The sequence below is a fragment of the Callorhinus ursinus genome, unplaced genomic scaffold (genome assembly GCF_003265705.2).
Source record: "Callorhinus ursinus isolate GAN/ISIS: 27379988/994484 unplaced genomic scaffold, GSC_fseal_2.0 scaffold55, whole genome shotgun sequence".
Classification (NCBI taxonomy): Eukaryota; Metazoa; Chordata; class Mammalia; order Carnivora; family Otariidae; genus Callorhinus; species Callorhinus ursinus.
In genome coordinates this window covers 3,117,879-3,133,443 of record NW_027397117.1, presented here as the reverse complement: position 1 = coordinate 3,133,443, position 15,565 = coordinate 3,117,879, and the positions used below count along the sequence as shown (strand labels likewise).

General features: G+C 56.3%; 1 protein-coding gene across 2 annotated transcripts; it reads right to left on the bottom strand.

The window, feature by feature from the left end:
• Positions 1–5,421: 5,421 nt before the first annotated feature.
• Positions 5,422–12,074, bottom strand: TMEM270 (transmembrane protein 270). 2 transcript variants are annotated; one of them, XM_025864468.2, is made up of 4 exons: positions 11,953–12,074; positions 9,063–9,186; positions 7,785–8,180; positions 5,422–7,707 (listed from the first exon to the last, which is right to left on the bottom strand). In XM_025864468.2, exons 2-4 carry the CDS (start codon positions 9,132–9,134, stop codon positions 7,414–7,416), a joined length of 762 nt encoding a protein of 253 aa, XP_025720253.1. In that variant the 5' UTR covers positions 9,135–9,186; positions 11,953–12,074; the 3' UTR covers positions 5,422–7,413. The 2 variants fall into 2 exon arrangements, with proteins under 2 accessions (XP_025720253.1, XP_073740280.1); XM_073884179.1 differs by lacking the exon at positions 11,953–12,074 and adding an exon at positions 9,904–9,979.
• Positions 12,075–15,565: the final 3,491 nt, after the last annotated feature.

Below are 15,565 nucleotides of genomic sequence, written 5' to 3'. Positions count from 1 at the left end.
TGAGTCAGATTTTCCGTGGGTGAGGAGGTAGGGCAGGAGACATGAAGCTCAATGGTTTCCATTGCCTGGAGCTTCAGGTCCTCCGGGCTGGAGGCTAGAGTAATAAAGGATTCCTTTCAATTGGTGCCAGTGATGCTCTGATAAAGGGTGACAACAGGATGCTAACCCTAACCCCAGGCCTCGGGGGCAGGGCCAGCAGCAGAGCCCAGGCCATTCTGGGTGGGGAGGCCCCAAGGTCCTGCGCCCCGGCCACAGGCTGGTGATACTTCTCTGCAGGTCTGATGCCCTTTCCCCACTGCCTCCCAACCACCCTCTATGCCCAATATCTGGCCTCCGCCCCAGGCCTGTTTGTACCTCCCACCGTGGGAGGCTCAGAGTCTGAGGAAGCAGCATCTCGGAAGTCTAGAATCTGGGAATTGCAGGGCCTAAGCGTAGCGTGAAGGAGCTCACTACTGCAGTGACCCTGACGAGGTCCCTATGCTGTCGCTCCGTAGGGCCCCGGGTCCTCAGGGAGGTCAGGAGGGCAGTCTGAGGAGGAGCCGGTCCGGCCACCACTAGGCAGCCCCCATGGCTCCAAAGTGTCCTCCAAGCCAGACCTGCGCCCCTACCCCGGCTGCCCCACGGTGTGGCCCTGCCCCGCGCAGTCTCCTCGGCATGCCAGCCCTGGTTCCCTTGGGCAGCCTCCTTTCCCGGGCCCTCATCTCTGCATCTGGGGCCTCTGGGAGAGCACGGGTATTGGCAGGGAAAGGGGGAGGAGCAGGGAAGTGACAGCCGGACGCATCGTGTGAGACGGGCTTCGTGACAGGGACCCAGTACGGTCCCCCCACAGCTGGTGGGCACCCCATAGAACCCTCGGTGCCCTGGGAGGGGCCAGGCAGGCGACACTGGGGGGATCGGGAGGCCCTTTCAAGCGATGCCAAGGGCTGCCGGGTGAGTTGGTGCAGAGTGTCATCTGTCACCACTCCTGGCAAGGGACATGTGTCCCCATTATGTTAAAACTATGTTGTTCCCAAGGCAGCCCCCAGGAGAAGCCCTGTGAGCTGTGTCATCCAGAAAGGCAGAGTGAGCCCCCCGTGCACAGGACCCCCGCCTCAGGGAGGGAACCCCAGGCAGCCCCAGCTCCAGCCCCGCCAGGCAGGGCGAGGCGGAACGACCGCAGGGCTCCAGCCCTCCAGATGTGCAGCCAGCATTCCTTTGTGGAGACAGGGCGGAGCGGCAGCCAAGGGCCCAGATGGGCCGCATTAACCTGGGAGCCGGCTCTTCAGGGCCCAGATGCTCCATGTTTAGCCGGCGAGCCGGCTTTGGGCTCCAGATGTGCGTCTGGGCTGGGGGCGGGACACAGCTCCAGATGTATGCAGTCTGAGCAGGAGTGCGGTCGGGCTCAGCTGCAGCGCCCCGGGCATAGGGGTCTGGGGCTTTGGGGACTGGAACAAGGGGCCTCCACACTTGCCCTCTCCCGCACCCCTAAGCCCAGGGCCAAGAGGGGTTCAGGGTTCACACACACACACACACACACACAAACTCTGACTCAGGAGCTACAGAGCCCAAAGGTTCATGCCTCATTGCGTGAGCAGGGACAGAGCCCAGTGACCTGCCCGGGGTCACACAAGCCAGGGATGGGCAGGACCCCAGCTGGAGCAGAGGGTCCGACGTCTCTCCAATCACAGGCAGCGTTGGGGGAGGGAGCTTTGTGGACGGATGCCTGCCTCTCACCAGAGGGACTGGAGCACAGCTAAGCAGAGGACCTGGGCCAACCGCTGACCCCCGCGGGGCCCCAGGCACTTAGCCACCAAGGTGAGGTGGTGGAAGAGATGTTCCTATTCGCTGAGCACCCACCACGTGCTGTAGCCTATGCGATCCCCTCACCTGCCTCGTTGGGTCCCCACAACTCCCGTGCAGGGTGTGGGGGTCCTCATCTCATAAATGGACAGCTCCCGGGGGAGCCAGCCTGTCGAAGGCCACCGGGCCAGGCCAGGCAGAGCCAGGCAGAGCGGGAGGAACACCAGGGACCTGCTGCTGCCCAGGACTTGATCATGAACTTGGGGCTCTGCAGGCTGTGGCTCAACATGGCTTCTGGGGAAGACCTTTGTAAAGGAGCCAGGGCGAGGTGCTGTCCTTGGGGCCTGGCCCTTCTGTCCCATAAAGCACATCTGCCCTGGATGGTGGGACAGCTGAGAAGCCCAGAGACCCCTGCCTGAGCCCCAGGCGTGCAGCAGCCCCTCCCACCGCCCAGGGGGCCCTCAGCCCAGAGAACTAGAAGTTCTCAATGTCTCCTCCTCAATGTCAGGAGCTGCCTGCCTGTCACCCCCTTTCCCCACACCCTAGAAGGACTGCTGAGATGCACACTGGCTCTGGGCTCCGAGCCGGGAGGGCATGGAGGCCGCAGAGGGCACCAGTCAGAGGCCAGGCCCACTGACCACCAGGGGAGCGCCTACCGCTCCTGGGCCCCTGAGGAGAGGGGAAGCGGACACAGCTACCCCCCAGGGCTGGTGGGCAGCCTGCAGGCTCCTTCTGACCCTGCCCCAGCAAAGCCACCCAGGAGGGAGACAGCAGGACGGCACAGTCTGGCCTGGGTAGGGAGGCTGGCAGAGGGGAGCGGGCTGAGGCAGAAGCACAAATAGGTTATGTCAGGCGAGCGCTCTGGGGAGGGGGCCCACGCCTCTCAGCTCTGGCAGCCCCACGTGGGGCCCACGCCCAAGCCTCAGGAGGGGGCTCTCTCCAACCCCTCACTTCCTCCACCGCCCACACCCCACCCCAGGGCTCCAGGACTCCATCCCCCAAATCCAGGGGACCCCCATTTCTCACTCGGAGGCTCTGCCTGCCATCTGCCCAGCGCCCCCCCCCCACCATTCGACAAGCTGCACCTGGACAGCGCCTGACACCCCCTGTTTCTCCTGAGGTTCGGATGGTGTCAGGAGCTGGGGGACAGGAAGATGCCAGAAAATGAACCGCTTTCCCAGGGCTGTGGGCTCGGGGGATGAGTGGGAGCTCAAGGAAGAATAGGGGGGTGCTCACTGCAGGCAAGGTCAGTCAAAGGCCAGCAACGCAGTCCGGGGACTGAGGAGGGGGCCCCTCGCAGTCAGTCATGGCTGGGCAGCCAGGGCCCTGTGTGTCTTGGCGGAGCGGGACCCCTGGGCGGCCAGGTATGTAACAATTCCAGCCATTTCCTGCCCTATTAATGAGAAAGGGGTTGATATAAATATACGCTCAGCATAAATAAATACAGGCCAGGCCCAGGGCTGCATAGCAGACAGATTGCGTGGAGCTTCTGGCCAGCCCTTCAGCCAGCTCCCCTGACCCTGCCCGCAGTGCAGCCCCCCCCCCCCCCCCCCCCCCCCCCCCGTTTTCCTCCGGCAGGCCAGGGCCCCTCCACACACACAGGCCCGAGGCAGATGGACTGACCGCCCTTGCCCTAGGCCTCAGGAATGGGGTTCCCGTGGCCCCTGGGAAGGCGGCAGGCCCGAGAGAGGGAGCTGGGGTTCCCGGGCCCTCCTGCCTCACACACAGACCCGATGACAGCCCTGTGAGGCCTGAGGTGCTATGCTCAGGCCTGCTCATAGGTGGGGAAACTGAGGCTCACAGGGTTAAGGGATTTGCCTAAGGTCACACAACCGGGAGGCTGTGGATCCAGGATTCAAACCCGAGGCTTTCTCACCCCAAGGCCCGTGAGCTGCCCACTGTGTGTGAGGGGCAACCAGGGGCAGCTTCGTGCCCTCCTGCCTTCCTCCCAAGCCCCTGCCCCTGGATGCCAGGGCCCTCAGAAGGCCCTGGAGGACTTCCGGTAAGGCCTGGAAGTGTAGCTCCACGGAGCCAGACCTCAGCTTGGGTAAGATGCACGTGCAGCCCCAGCCCCACCCCACCCCACCCCTGCTCCAGACCACCTCCCAGCTGGAGCACCCAGGTCACTGAGGTCCCTCGAGTGCTGGCTGTCCCATCGGGGATAATCTGGTCACCCCACACCGCACAGACATGGAAACTGAGGCCCAGAGGCAGAGCTTCAGGTAAGGTCACAGCAAGAAGCAGGTCAGAGCCAGGGAACCAAGCGTCTGCCACCAGGCCTCCTCCTCAGGCCCTGGGCATCCCTCTCGCAAGCCTCCCCCTGCTCAGTGCCACCCCAGCTCCCCGGCCTGGATGCTTCCCAGGGTGGACTCAGGTGTCAGCCTGTGTTCTGGAACCCAACCAGGGGGCCTTCGCTCGGCACAGGTCAGCCACAGCAACTAGGAAAAGCCAGGTCCAGAGAGGTTCGGAGCCTGACAACGTTCATACAGCACGGGGCAGATCTGGGGCGGGCACCCAGGAGCTGTGGAGCATTCCTCTCTTGTAAACCCAGCTCAAATGCCCCCCTCCCTCAGGAAGCCTTCCCAGCCACCCTGGCCCAAAGGATGGGCTCCCAGTCTGCCCTCAGGCCTGCTCTGCCTCCCAGGCCTTGAGGGATTCTCTCCCCAGTGTGTCGTGTGAGTGGGCACTTAGCCCAGGCAGCCGCCATAGAGTGCCCCTACCTCCTGCCGTGCAGAGCCCCAGTGTGGAAAGTGGAGGCCAGGCCTGTTCCAGCTGCGGCCTCATTCCCACCAGGAGCCAAGGATTTGGGAGCCAGCTGTCTGAGGGGGCAAGTTGAGCAGGTGGGCATGGCCGGGACAGGATCATCCTGAGTCCCAGCTGGTGTCCTGGCCCTAGCCCACACCTCAGGTTTAAGGCCAGGCTAGGCTCTCAGCCTCTGCAACCACAGCCCCTCCCCCAGCCCTGGCCCCCCCTGCCCCAGAGGTCTCAGCCCCAGACCGCTGGGGATGTGGCAGGAGGGGTGGGAGCGTGGCAGGTGAAGGGCCACAGAGGAGCTCCCCAGGGCTGGGGCTGTAGCCCACCTGCACCCCTCCCTGCCCGCATGCGGTTCCTCTGGGGCCCACCCTCTCCAGTGCTTCGGAGCTCCCCAAGGGAAAGGGCAGAACTGGAAGCTGACCTCAATGCAGCCATTCAAAAGGACAAGACATCCATGTGGACTGACTTGGAAATGGGTGGGTGGCATGTCGTCAAAGGCAAAGAAGCCTTTGGCCTAATGATGTGTGTAGTAGGATTGTCTCCGTCAGAGACGGATCTGCAGGTGTAACGTGGGAACGTGCCTGCAGGCTTGCATATGTGCAACGCATCATGGCTGGAAAGATACACAGCACACAGATGACCCCATTTCTCTCAAGTTTCAAACCAGAGAGGAAGGAAACATTTTTATCTTAATATGTCTGTATTGTGGGTAATGTTTTAAAAAGTTAGTAGAAGGAAAAATACTAGTATCACATACACAGTCTTGCCCCTAGCCCCACTGGCCAGGGCGGTGCCAGCCTCCCTGCTGGTCCCAGCCTCCAGCCCATCCCCCAGCTCCATCCTGGCTCCCATCATTTCCCCCTTCCCTGCCCCCCACCAGGTGCAGGCCATCACACTTCCTGTCCCCTTCTGGCCGTTGAGGCCCCTCTCCACCTGCACCTTCCCTCCCTGCCAGCACCCACAGGACAGGCCACAGTCCTGTCAAGCACCAGCTTGGGCCCATGCAGCTCCATATGCCTGCCCTGGGGCCTCCTTCCCACTCCCCCCAGTCCCCGACCTCAGCAATGGGCCAACACCACACACCTCAGCACACAGCTTTCCCTACAAGTTGTGTGCATGTTCTGGAATCCCAGTCATGTTTACTCCAGCACCTTCCCAGCAGATGTTCTGCCTCGTGGGCCAGATGGGAGCCCTTCAGATGTCTCCCCCAGGGGCAGGCAGGTCTGCTTGTCAGACTCAGAGAAGGAGCCCAGAAGTTCACCCCACATCTACCCTGGGCCATCTGCCGGTCCATATGGGAGGCAGGGCAGGAATCTGGCCCTAATTTCCCCAGGAACCAGAATACAGAAGGCGAACACAGGGCAGAACTCTCTGGAACATCTCCCCATACTCACACACCCTCAGGCTTGGGAGTGAATGGAAGGTGATTGCTGACTCCCACAAAACCATCCCTCCCCCTCCTCTCACGGAATCACTGGCCTCAGGGGCAGGGGGAGTCTGCCCTACAGCCACCTGAGCTTGCTTAGCTCCCTCAGCTGAGATTTTAAATGTTTCCCTCTCCCAGGAGATGGACAGATGGATGGATCTGTGGATGGATGGTAAGTGGGTGGGTAAACAGGCTGAGGAATGAATGGATGGGTGGGTGGACGGAGGGACGGATGGATGGATGGATGGATTGATGGGCAGATGGATGGATGGATGGATGGATGGATGGGCAGATGGATGGATGGATGGATGGATGGGCAGATGGATGGACAGATGGATGGGCAGATGGATGGATGGATGGATGGATGGATGGACAGGCAGATGGACGGACAGGCAGATGGATGGATGGATGGGCAGATGGATGGATGGACGGATGGATGGATGGATGGACGGATGGATGGACAGATGAATGGGCAGATGGATGGATGGATGGATGGACGAACAGGTAGATGAATGATGGATGGATGGATGGGCAGATGGATGGATGGACAGGCAGATGGATGGTTGGATGGGCAGATGGATGGATGGATGGGCAGATGGATGGATGGAGGGATGGACAGAGGAATGGACAGATGGGTGGACAGATGAATGGGCAGATGGATGGATGGATGGATGGGCAGATGGATGGATGGAGGGATGGATGGATGGATGGATGGGCAGATGGATGGATGGAGGGATGGACGGAGGGATGGACAGATGGGTGGACAGATGAATGGGCAGATGGATGGATGGATGGAGATGGATGGATGGATGGATGGACAGGCAGATGGATGGATGGTTGGATGGGCAGATGGATGGATGGACAGGCAGATGGGTGGATGGATGGATGGGCAGCTGAGTAGTAAAATGAGGGGCTAAGAGTGTAAATGAATGGATGGGCTAGTTGCCGACTAGCTCAGGAGTCACTACTTCTCAAAGGAACTTTCTAAATCTCTGCAATGTGAGGCCTTAGCACCCCCCAGAGGCCAGAGTCTCTAACGACCCATCTCCCTTAAAGCCCTGGGCACAGACAGTCCTGAGAATCAGGGGCACAGACCTAGCGAAAGTTAGGTCTGTGCCCCAGTGCTGGCTCTTCCCCTGACTCACTCTGGGGACTTTGGGAATGTTCAACCTTCTGAGGCTCAATTTTCTCATCTGGAAAATGGAGCTAATCAAACCCGCAACCTGTAATGCTATGAGATTTAAACAAAGTTACGTACGTAAAGTGTCTGAGAGGGTTACCTGGCACAGATCCAGGGCCCACGAAATATGATTTCCTTCCCAGAGGCAGCCCTAGGGCACACATGAACACACACACACACGCACACGCACATGCACACGCACACCAGTAGGGAAGAGGGACACAGAGCGAGACCCCAGGCTACACCAGGTCCAGAAAGGCAAATGGGGACACACTTATTCTGCAGGGGTCCCATGCTCCGGCAGAGCTGGCCCAGCCTTGGGGCCCAGGGGCTCGGGGAGGGGGGACGTGGACGAGGGTCCTGAGCCCTGCGGGGGCTCAGCTTCCTGGGCCTGGGCCAGCTGGGCTGTGTGCTCAAAGGCAGCTTGCAGCAGGTGGGAGGCAAGGCAAGTGGTCCAGGTGATGAGATAGGCCAGGTGCCAGGTGAGCGCTGTTGGGGTCTCCACCCACCAGTACAGACGCCTCAGCAGGGCTCGGAGCTCCGGCACCACTCGGTTGTCCAGCAGCGCCTGGAGGGGATGAGCCGATGGGCAAGTGGCCGGGCCCAGGGCCCCCAGGCCTGCCCTCACGCGGCCGGCCCGCCCACCTTGCTGAGCAGCCCGGCCAGGATGCAGCGACGGGCCCTCCGGCATAGCCTCCAGGTCAGCAGCAACAGCAGCAAGCCCGCCAGCATCAGGCTGTGCAGGCAGGACAGAAGCAGCTCCGTGCCGGTGGCCGCAGACAGGCCCAAGGCCCGGGCCCAGCGCTGCACGCCCGCCCACACCAGCCGGGGCGCCCGCAGCCCCAGCCACATGGGGACGCCTAGCAGTCCCCACCCCGCCTGCAGGGCCCGGCCCAGGGGGCAGGCGGCAACCCCGGGGGCTGGATGGGCCTGGCGGCCGCGGGACCCCCAAGCCTCATGACCCAGCCCCGACAGCCAGTGGTTGAAGAGGAGAATCTTGAGGAGCAGGAGATTGTAGAGGTGGACCCGGTTCTGGACCAGCTGCAGGAGGGAGGGAGAGCCAACCCGTTGTCACTCATATGGGGGAGGTGCCCCACCTGCCACCCCGGGCCGGGCCTCCCCTCCAGGCCTCAATCGCCCCAACAAGAATGATCTTTATCTGCCCACTTCTAAGGACTCCATTCTCAGAAAGGGGCTTTAGAAAGTATTTCATATTATCCTTGATTTTCTTTCCCTTGGATTGAAGTGAGTATTTATAATACTCTAGACAGAAGGAAGTGGGTTTATTATTATTATTATAGAAGGAGTGACCATCCATCCCCCTCAGCCCTCTGATCCTGCAGGATTTGAACCCCGGGCAGGTTTTGTCTCTCAAACACCTGGGCTCTCCTGCCCACCGGTTGCCTGTTGGTGTCATGAGGGTGGCTGGGGGCAAAGGGCAGTGCCGTTAGGGGTAGAGAGATGGGAGGCATGGGGGCAGTGACCGAGGGACTGAGAGACCTACGGAGAGAGAGGGACCCAAGAAGATCTCCGGGCTTCTGTCCTGGGTGACAGGGTGGATATGATGTCTCCCATCCAAGGGGAGAAAAGAGTGAGCTGGAGTGGGGAAAGAGTCTGTAAACGGGAAAACTCCACCTGAGTCCTGGGGCTGAATAGCCCCTCTTCAGAGCTCAAAAGCCCCCTATCTGGACCCCACGCACCCTTGTCCAGAGGACCACTTGGAGCCCTAGGGGTGGTGTGGGAGATAGCCACTTGGGGTTGGCTGTGCACCCCACCATGGGCACCGTGGCTTGGGGTGGGGCTTCTGAGGCAGGCAGTCACCTAATGCCACCGGTTGGGACAGGTCCATGCTGTCCAACAGCTCCGAGGTGGCTGTGAAGGGCTGGGAGGACCCCACCCCAGTGCCCCCTGCACCCCACTCACCAGCACTGAGAGCTTCACCACCAGCAGCAGAATCCCCAAGAGGCTGGATCTGACCAGAGGGACGGCCTCCATGTCTGGCCCTTCTCTTCCTCCAGCTGGGAGAGGGAGGGTGACCTCACAGATACTGCAAGGTGGGGGCCAAGTTACCATGGGGACCCAGTTGCCGCAAGAGACCCCCTTTTGCCTGCCTCCCGCCCCTGCCCTACACAAAAACTAGGGTATTTGTCTTCTCCGTCCTGTCCCCTTCCTGGTTGGAGACTGCCCCAGTCTCCACGTCTGACCTGCCCACAGGGACGCCGGAGAAGGTCCTCAGATGGACTGCCCTGGGGCCTGCATGATTCCCAGCAATCTGTCAGGCCCTTCCCCAAACCGTGGCTGAGGGTGGCTGGGTGCCGCACCTGCCCACATCCGTGAAAATCCCAAAGTACCAAAGGCCCAGGAAATAGAAATCATGACCCCCAGGGCCACGGGTGACACAGTATTTGGAAACAGATGGAAGCCTCAGCTGCCCAAACCTCCAGGCTCCCCACCGAAACACACGCACCCCACCCCCAATCACAAAGCAGAGAAATGAAGTTGGGACTTTTCCTCTCAGATCTTAATGATGCCTGAGAGCCGTTAGAGGAGAGCAGGGGAGAAAAAGTGTGCTGACCCAAAGGCCCCAGAGAGTTCTGGAGAGAGGCAAGGACTGAAGGAAAGCGAACAATTTGCTGAGCTAGCCCACTCCAGGAGGCCATCGGCCGCCTGGAGTATCTCACAAAGCTTGCCGGAGGCTGGGATTAGGGTCAGAGGCTTAGAATTTTCTGGGAGAATCCAGAACCTTGATCACGGGATTTCTCACTTCGCTCTGCCGTCCGGTCCCGGTAGGGGGCCCCAGGAGGCTGCAGGAGGTGGCTGCCGGGCCTTTTAGAAAGTTTTAAAAGCACGCCCTCTGCAGGACAGGCTGCTGTAGTGCAGGGCTGGGTGACTGGAGGGCCCCCTTGTGCACATCAGAAAGGGTGGGTGTCACCCCAGCCCTTGCACACAGCGTGACTTCAGTCCTCACTTGCCACCTCGGCTGGGCACCCTTGTGCAGGATACAACCTGCCCAACGGCACATGGAAGCCTGCCATGATGAGTCCCTGGAATGTCAAGGATGACCTCTGCCCAGGGCAGTCCTGTTCACCCATTTGTTTCCTCTCCTGGGGCAGACAGATGGGGTCTGGGGGGGGGGTGAAGTGTGCAAAGTCCCTCCACTCTGTCCTCTGCCTTGCCCCTCCCCAACCAATCTGTGTGCCTGCAACATTATGGCACTAAGGGGTCACCTTGAGCTAAGTTTTGAAGGGAACCATGGGGGCCATGGAATATTCTCTTACACAGTGAGAGCCATGCAAGAGCTGAGGCAGCAAGGAGAGATTGTTGTGGGCTCTAGGACAGTCCCTCCCGCTCGTGAGGAGGTGAGAGTAGCAAGTAGGGGTCTGGGGTGGGGGGGGGGGGGGGGCGGGGCCATCAGCTAGGAATCCACAACATATACAGGGGAAGGTTTAAGATGGTACCCTACTTGCAGGCTAACCAGCCAGCCTGCCCGAGTTCCTTGGCTGCTGGCAGAAGCACGAGGTTCCCGGGTCAGAGAGAAAGGACCATCTATTGCTCACAGCACTAGCTGCTAAGGGTTTAGCATTGGTTCCTTGAGTCCCAAATCCCACAGTGTGACATGGACAGGGCCATAGGACACCCGTCCGCCCAGTGGGTATATTACGAGAGAGTAAGCCTGGGCTCACAGAACCCGAATCTGTTGTAATGGGCAGTAAGCAAGCCTGCCTTTTGCTCCTGAGTGAGACATTATCTTTATCAAGCTGGAGCATGCCTGCGTTTTGCCCCAGATGGAGACGCCATATATTCCAAGGTTGTCTGATACACAGACATCTTGAAAAGATAACCCAGATCAAAGATCAGTGCGCGGAACCATGAGAGACCTGTGCACTTGTCTCCCAACAGAGGGTTGAAGAAAGAGAGGTAAAGCAAGGCAGGGGTCAGGGGTCCCCCTCAGAAGGCTTGGATGAAGGGCGGATGGTGGTGCTGTCCACCAAGGTGGGGGTGGGGAGGAGGCGTGGGTTTGGGGAAGGTATTGACAGATTGCTGGGAATCACACAGTAGGGCCAGAAAGTAGGATTTTTGATGTGTTTTCCTTCCTCCCTCTCCTCCCCCACTATCACCCAGCACCGCCATACCAAGAATTCTACTGTCACTAAGGTGAGTCGATGGTCTTCAACCTCACACTGACCAAACCCCCTGGACCATGTAGTCCGGGCAGGACTGCCAGGGCAGCCCCTCGGGGCATCTCTCAAGACCAAGCTGGTTCTCCGTCCCAGCTCCGTCAGGGGTCCCCCCCATCCCCTCCAGAGCTTGGTCCCCAAGCGAGATTTCAGCAAGGCCTCTCTGTGGCTCTGTGCTTGCTCAGACCACAGGAGGCGAGGGACACAGAGGGGCCTAAAGGCCTGGAAATCCAGTGACAGAGGCCAGGAGCTCCCCCACACCTAGCCTCCGCCATGCAGTACCATTGGCCGGAAACCCCAGAGTCCCCCCGCCCCCCACCTTCCTTCCTCACCTTCCTGCCAAGCCTCCTGCCAAGAACGTGGGTTCTTAGGCCGGGAGCCCTCCATCCCCTTCTCTTTCCTACTCAACTCCTAGGTTCAAGGCCATCCGTGCACTACGGCGCTATAACGACCTCCCCTCCCGGCCCTGTCTGCACCTTGCAGGGTAACAGGGAGGACCAGGTGGGTTAACCCAGTTACCAGTGGCCGCCGCCTTGCCCGACGCGAGAGGGCGCCATTCCTCCCCCGTGCCCTGCTGCGCAGAGACTCCCCTCCCCAGCCCAGGACTTAGGGCTACAGGAGGGCAGGCAGCCCACCTTGGACTTGCTCCGATTCCTGGGGCCCGAGGGCTCTCAGGTGCGCTCCCCTGCGGGTGCAGGACGACAGTGCGGCCGCGCGGGGGCAGCACACACCGGCGGTGCGGAGCCCGGCGCACCTGCGCGCGATGCTCCACTGGATGGAAAGTTTTCCGTTGCTATTTTGTCCCCAGTCTGGGAGGCTGGTTTCCCTGTAACAACAACCGTGCGTCATCCCGAGGAGCTCGCCCGGTGCGTGTCTCGTCATGCCTGGGTTACTGGAGGCGAAACCACGGGAAATGATCTGGATAAATATTCTCCTTTCTTTCATGTTCCAGGGTTAAAATCTCACTCTATTTCAAATCTTCATTTCCCCTCCCCCCCAGAAGTACACAAAAGTGATAAATATGCTTTCATAGTTACCGGAATTTGTATTTTTGGCTGTCTAAAAATGGCTTTATCGAAGCCACTTAAATACAAAAATAATAATTAAGAACTGATGAATGAGAGAGGAACCTGGATCTGAACTGACCTCTGACATTTACTCACAGGTCTGTGCTTCCGCCCCAAGTCCCTTCTTCTGTAAAACTGGGATATACTTTGTAGAATCTAGCAGGTGAGGTTATGGGGAGGAGTCAATGAAACAGGGTCTGAGAAGGGCTTTGAGCAGCACCTGGCCCGGCACCAATGCTTGGCGGCTGGCGAGTCAACGGAGTCAGCACCTGTGGAATGGAAAGTTAACCCAAGAATTTTTCAAAACAAAATAAGCTACAAGTTAGGCAAAATTGCTTTAAAACATGTGCAAATTTGTAAAAAGAGATGACCTCCACGGTGCATGAATTGAATTGATTCATAAGCCAACATATGGAAATATTCATCTCAACCAAACCACTTTCAGGGGACTCACTTGGAGGCCAAGACTACATTTTTGAAATTCCAGTACATGGCCAAATATAAAGAAGGGTCAATGATACCTTTTAAAATTAATTCAAGAGGGCGCCTGGGTGGCTCATATGGTTAAGCGTCTGCCTTCGGCTCAGGTCATGATCCCAGGCTCCTGGGGTCGAGTCCCGCATCGGGCTCCCTGCTCAGTGGGGAAGCCTGCTTCTCCTTCTGCTTCTCTCTCTCTCTCTCTGTCTCTCATGAATAAATAAATAAAATCTTTTAAAAATTTTTTAAAAATTAATTCAATAAAATTTTGAACACAAAAATGAGTAAAAATGCCTTAAAAATATTGAAAAGGATATAAAGTGGCCAGATCATCCCATTGTTCAAAAACATTATTTATCCCCCAAATAAAAGGTGTGATAAATGGACAAAAATGTATAAATGCCAGCAACTGATTGCAGAGTCACACCTGTGCAGTGCAAAAATCAACAAATGAACAGACAGCAATGGGAAATACAATTTTCACTAATTTGTTTCTTGATCAATTTGTTCGGGACCAATATGTTTAGTGTACTTGATTTCTGCCAGCTCACTCAGACCTCTCTCTCGCAAATTCTCCCACCCACCACCCATCCATCCTCAACCACTCCCCCCTCCCTGCTTGCTCTTTTCTCTTCTTGTGTCCTAAAGGCTTCTTGTGTCCTAAACAAAATGTTCCACCATCCATTGAAGGACATTTAGGTTGTTTCCATATCTTGACTATTGTGAATTTTGGTGCAGTGAATATGGGAGAAGATAGCTCTTCACAATTCTGATTTCAAGTTCTTCGGATATATACCCAGAAGTGGGATTGCTAGGCTCTGAGGTAGTTCTATTTTTAATTTTTTGAGGGCCTCCGTACGTTTTCCATAGTAGCTGTATTAATTTACATTCCAACACGGGAGAGATAGGTAGATTTGTAATAGATAGATTGATAGGTAGATACATACATACATACACACACTGGGATATTATTTGGCCTTGAAGAAGGAAAATTCCTGACAACATGGATGGAGCTGCAGGACATTATGCTAAGTGAAATAAGCAAGACACAGAAAGAGAAATACTGCATGATCTCACCAACTCGTGGAATCTAATAAAGCCGAGCTCAGAAACCGAAAGAATGGTGGTTGTCAGACAGAGGCTGGGGTTGGGAGAAATGGGTTGGTCATAGGGTACAAAGTTTCGGTTATAAAGATGAATAAGTTCTAGAGATCTAATGTACAGCATAGTACGCACAGTTAACAATACCGTATTGTTTACTTGAAATTTATTAAGGAGATAGATCTTCAATCTTCTCAACACACACACACACACACAAATGGTAACTTTGTAGACGTGATAGATACACTAATTAGCTGGATTGTGATGTCCCTTTCACAACATATATGTATATTCAAAACATCAAGTCGTATGCCTTAAATATACACAATTTTTACTAAAAGGAAAATGTCCCTCAGTGCCCCCTCACCTGACCTTTTAAACCATGCTTTTGAAATAAATGCTGCAGACATCTTATTGCCACCAGCAGCCACTGGCCATCTAGCTTCTGCCCCCACATCCCCACCGCCACTGTCCTGGGCCAAGGGACCAATAAACTCTTTGTTGCTGAATCTGGTACAGAGACATCATGAGCAAAGCCAAAAGGTAGCATCAGCCTAGGAGAAATGTTTGCAACTCGTGAAACAGTCCAAGAATCAGTATCCAGAATATACAGAACATCTAAGGAACTCCTACAAACATAAAGATAAGTAAGATCAAATCAGATGACTCAACAGAACACATAGGCAAAGACAACTCACAGCAGAGGAAACCCAAAGAGCCAACAAACTTATGAAAAGCTGTGCATCTTCATTAGTAATCGAGGGAAACGCAAATTAAAACCACAATGAGATACTCTCTCATACTCATTTGCAAAACCAAAGAAATCTGACAAAATGTGTCGGTGAGTCGGTGGGGGCAACCAGAGCATCCAACATGACGTGTGCCCCCACCTGGCAATTCCACGTTGGGTTCTCAGACTCTGAGAGCCATCCATGGTAAGAAAGGTGTTATTCGCAGCTGCCCGTTGCATACATATGTGAAACCGAAACAAGTTCACAAGACAATAATTGCCCTTACTATGTGCAGTGTGCACTTTCTAGTCATTCGATTTTACAATGAACTGAATTGTTTTCGTTACCCCCTACCGGAATGCAAACCCCATTTTGTAAAGCACTCCTTCCAGAAGTATTCATTTGTGAACAAAGAAACATGTGCAAGGCTATTTGCGGCACCGTCATTTTCCATCAGTAGGGAAATGAATAAATGAATTGGGTGTATCTGTTTGAGGGATGACTAAGCAGTGGTTACCATGAATGTGATCTGTAAACAGCAATGTGGAAAGATCTCAAAAACATAGTAAAGGTGGGGGGGAGTTAAGTGAAAGGGGAAATTACAGAGTAATAGCTATAAAATGATAGCATTCATATACATTTTCTCAAACCCAGTAAGCATTATTATACGTTCCAGACACATGTAGTAAAAATATAAAAACAAGACCTAGAAGGTCCTGCCCGTTCAGGGTGGTAGCTGGGTCCCTGGGGCAGCAGATGGAGGAGGGAGGAATTCAGAGGGAGTCTCAGCTTCCTCTATAATCTTGTCTTTTTCTACATTCACATATTCTGGAGCAATAATGACAAAATGCTAACATTTGTTCATTCTGCGT